This window comes from Anneissia japonica, unplaced genomic scaffold, assembly GCF_011630105.1.
Source record: "Anneissia japonica isolate Jap-2015-1 unplaced genomic scaffold, ASM1163010v1 scaffold287709_len1912824_cov184, whole genome shotgun sequence".
In the NCBI taxonomy this organism is placed as follows: domain Eukaryota; kingdom Metazoa; phylum Echinodermata; class Crinoidea; order Comatulida; family Comatulidae; genus Anneissia; species Anneissia japonica.
Genome location: NW_022751466.1, coordinates 1,701,421 through 1,706,011, shown reverse-complemented (window position 1 = coordinate 1,706,011; position 4,591 = coordinate 1,701,421). Strand labels below are relative to the sequence as shown.

The window sequence follows — 4,591 nt, the reverse complement described above, 5'->3', positions numbered from 1 at the left end:
TTTTTATAGTCTAATACACATCTTATATGCATATAATATTCAAATCAAATATATACATATATAATCCATATATAATTTTATATTATATGTGAAGTAATTTGACGTCAAATTGTGCAGATTGTGATATTCTCATATAAAAATATTCATATACAAGTTGAAAATTAGAATTATACGTAATACTGTTATATCGACTTTATATCAGTTCGACTTTAGGATTTGTGACAAAGTCTCCAATTAAATTATTTGCCCGGCTCAGCGCCATGATGAAGAGTATTTTATAGCCTGGTCCACACTTAGCACGGCACAAACCCTGGCTATGGCGGGTCCACGTCTGCAAAAGTTTGAATACGTTTAGGTTAATACTCGTCTTACTTTAAGTGATTTACAATAAAAATTCACTCTAGTAACTGGTAACTGGAGTATATTCTTAAATGCTCCTAAATTCTGGGTTGACTACCAATCATTGTACCACAAGATACGTGCGCACACTCACTGACCACTCCATGGATATGAGCAATGTTGCACGAGTGATAATTTAAATCAGTTCATTTCAAGACATTTCCCATTCTTTATTTGTTGGAGATAGATACTTCACTGAGTTTCGTTTGGAACTAGAAGAAAAAGTTATGAACAATTCGCCGCGAATAGATCGCGTTGAAATAATCACAATTAGTGGATGTAAGATCGCATAACTTAGCATGAAATAGATATGAAAACCGGAAATAAATTGAAAAAATGACGATGGTTGTAGATTGTACTGGTTAAGGATAAGCGCTAGTGTTGTCGGGAAGTTGCATATAGAGAAGAGTAGAACAAGCAGTAGGACCACGATTCGTAGACGACGACGAGAGGCAATGTGACCGTTCCATCGTTCCCGCCTTCCACGGATACTCAAATTAGCTATATTTCGTTCACTTTTTACCAAAATGTAAGCCATCTTTCCATGGACAACTCCGATTACGACCAGTGGTATGGCGTATGTAAAGCAAGCTCGCACTATTTCATAATGTTTCGCAAATGTGGAAGTTAAATCTAAGCCCATACATATTGACTTATTATTGCCGTTCATTTGGTAAAGTTTCGATCGGACTAATACTGGTAAAGCGATTAACGATGACACTAATAAAACGCAAAGGAGAAGACCACAGAAGTGGCGTGCAATAAACGTGTGGCGACGTGTGACTTTCTTCACCACGCAATAATTATCTACGCTAATCAGCATCAGCATACTGATGACAATGCATTGGGAAATTATTTCGACGAAGTTGTAGAATCTACACACGCCAATGTCTTCGATCTCGAAGTTTGGAAAAACTTGGCGAGCAATGATACAAAGGAACAAAAACACAACGCTTGTGATGCCTACTGCGATGCTGTGTCGAGCGATACTCGTCTGTCTCCTCCTTGATATTCTACACGCCAAAAACACATGTAGAGAATTCAGTAACACTCCGAAAACAGCTAAGATCAAGGATGGAAAATTGGGTGGTGCATTTATTTCGTACTCCGTGTCGTTCCAAGATGAATAATATTCGCTGGCATAACTCTGTAACAATACCAATGACAATAACAACATTAACAACAAAAACACAATGTAGCAGTGCTATACTTAATCGATTTAATAAATAACTAAAACAATAGCAAAAATAACAAAAATATTGATGAATGATGATGATAATGAAAACGATAACGATGGCGATTATGACAGTAATGATGATAATGTTGATAAAAATCACAGCCTAATAATAAAAATTATAATAATAAAAATAACAACAATAATAATAATAAAATAACAACAATAATAATAATAATGAGTATTATTATTTTTATAAAAACGGTAGCAATGATAATAATGATAATAATAATAATAATAAAAATAATAATACTGATAATAATATTATAAATAATAATAATAATAATAATAATTATTATTAATATAAATAACGGTATTAATGATAATGATGATGATGATGATGATGATGATGATGATGATGATGATGATGATGATGACGATGATGATGATGATAAGTATCATCATGATCATCGACATACTTAAATGTAGCAAGTGGGTGGTCCCGTGGGGTGTACCAGTTGTCCCAATCCCTCCGGCAGCAAACGAAAAATCACTAAATGGGAATATAATTTGATGAGAAATTAAAATGACATAAAAATAAAATGTGGAGCTTCATCTGACTGGTCTCAAAATAGATGAAGGTCCGGAACACCCCCAACCCACCGGACCATATATCCTCGAATCACTCACCCCACCCACCCACCTGGAAAAAAAATTCTGGACCCGCCATCTGGCATGCTAACGTTTATACAACATGTTAATTTCAACTTACATCATACGATGCCATCACGGCGGATGAATACACAGAGAACAGTTCGGATTTGAAGAGGATTACTCGGAATCACACGTCTAGGTTGCTGTCCTATTATAAACTAACTTACGCCTTTTGACTTCAATAGAAAAACAAAACTTCCGTGTTATTGTTTCCTCTTCTGTTTGATTCAACACAAAGGTACACCATTAACAAGAGCGTTTATAGATAGTTAGTAGACGTGACTTTTCAAAACTTGCGTTCCTATAGGCCTTTGCTTTTCTCTATGTAAATATACTTGTTTATGCACAATCATCCATGTTTATAAAAAAAAATTGCCTTAGCGCACAGACTATGAAGTACGGAAAAATAATATACAATACATACAATACATACAAATATCTTTATTGCAATCATATAAAATATAGATTGAATTTACAATCAAAAATTTAAAAAGTCATTAATAAATAAAAAAAAAAATAAAAAACCCCAAGAGAATCGCAAAAACATCAAGAATTAGTTACAAAAGTCAAATACCAAATTTAAAATTTAAAGATAAAATTTATTGCACGGTTAAGCAAAAGAAGAAAAAAAAAAACACAAAGAGGACCCACATTAAAAATCCATCAAAAAAATAAAACACGATTAAAAATTAACCAAAAAAAAAAAATTAGATCATCTACCAAGGCTAGCAACAGCAGAGCAACTGCAAAACAACCAGGAATCTACCTGGGGCCTTCTATGGGGAGGCTGATTCTAGAGCCCACCCAGCCTCCCATGGTGACCACTGTGATGGAGTACAAAGACCACCGACTGAATCACCATTTATACGATAATCCATGATTTATAATGAATTGTTTAGATCTATTGGTACGCATGTGTGGTATGGAAAATGTTTTATTGTGTCTTAGGTTGTATTTGTGTTCAATTGGTGGTGAGAGAAGGTGGTTCAGTCGGTCTTATTGGATTTAAGTTTGGTAACATAGGCCTCCTACTCATCTCCAGCAGTCGGTCCTGAAGGCGGGGGCAGGTCCAGAGTAATTTGTGCGTCTCCATAGGAGACTCCAGGTAATATGCAGCCCAGAGCTGGTTTTTATACTTTTTCGAGAGCATCTTTCTGGGTTTGAGTCAGACCAGTATACCAAAGAGGGCAAGCATACTCAATTACCGATCTTATGATAGCACAAAAGAAGTACCTTAGGGCATTTAATTCTAATCCTGCCCTACTTAGTAGATTCTTGTCTTACATTTCTTACATATAGTCAATATGACTTTGCCAAAACCCAGAAGTTTGGTTTGGTCAACCTTTTCAATTTCAACATTGCTGATAATAAGAGCTGGAAGGTTACTTTTAAACCGTTTGCCACTAATCAACATTTCAACTGTTTTCTTTTCATTGATAACCATGCTATTAATGCAAGACCATTCATATATGTCATTACACGCTATTTGCATATTGCTGCAATTAAGGGAGGATATTGTTTCGGAAGCTGTTGTGTCATCCATATATTTGACTAGAGGCAAGTTGATCTTAAGGCTGTTTATGAATATCAGAGACAGAACAGGTCCTAACCAAGACCCTTTTGGGACGCTACCGTTGGGAGATAGCCAGGATGATAGGTGCTTCCCCATTTTAACTTGTTGAAGAGGATTACTTAAAAATGATCTAATCCAGTTCACAAGAATTTCATCCGCATTTAGATCTCTAAGTTTCTGTATTATGAGGTTATTATGAATCAGGTCAAAGGCCTTTTTATAGTCTAATAGAAGAACCCTGACCTCCTTTCCTTTGTCAGTTTCATTAAACCATTGGATCATAGTAGTTACTAGGGCATCAACAGTAGATAGGCCTTTACAACAGCCAAATTGATTGGGATCAATCTGGTCTTCAACGCAACTCCATAATAATTTCCTATTATTTCAAACTAGGCCTACACAAACCAGAACAAAAAATAACAAGGGCTCGGGAATTCTTTCCTTTAACATACAGTAATAATGAGGTTTTCTAAAATTTGTCTTTGGAGAATATCGCCCCTCCCCTCTGTCTGCGCCCCTGAATGTGTAATGATGGAAGGAAGGTGGGGCTAAGTTACCTTCTTCAGGCGGTTCAATGACCTTACTGCACCATCCTCAATCCATGAGTGATGGCAGGAAGGACAAGTCAGCTTTGAGTTTCGATAGCGATGTAAAATGCTGTACAAGATTGATGCAAATGGAGTTACACCAATACCGGTAGCGACGAGAACCGCGTGATCAGTCTCAAAAAC

At 36.0% G+C, this 4,591-nt stretch overlaps 2 protein-coding genes across 2 annotated transcripts; both read right to left on the bottom strand.

Moving 5' to 3' along the window:
• Positions 1–96: 96 nt before the first annotated feature.
• LOC117121704 (galanin receptor type 1-like) lies at positions 97–2,761 on the bottom strand. The gene is made up of 2 exons (XM_033266990.1): positions 2,346–2,761; positions 97–1,546 (listed from the first exon to the last, which is right to left on the bottom strand). Exons 1-2 carry the CDS (start codon positions 2,358–2,360, stop codon positions 551–553), a joined length of 1,011 nt encoding a protein of 336 aa, XP_033122881.1. The 5' UTR covers positions 2,361–2,761; the 3' UTR covers positions 97–550.
• Positions 2,762–3,551: 790 nt separating this feature from the next.
• LOC117121723 lies at positions 3,552–4,142 on the bottom strand. Its single transcript, XM_033267007.1, has one exon. The coding sequence runs from the start codon at positions 4,140–4,142 to the stop codon at positions 3,552–3,554; it is 591 nt and encodes a 196-aa protein (XP_033122898.1).
• Between the last annotated feature and the right edge of the window lie 449 nt (positions 4,143–4,591).

Bases quoted from the DNA above. Each gene is read 5' to 3' on its own strand.
- LOC117121723 (XM_033267007.1), bottom strand. From the start codon at position 4,142: ATGATCCAATGGTTTAATGAAACTGACAAAGGAAAGGAGGTCAGGGTT.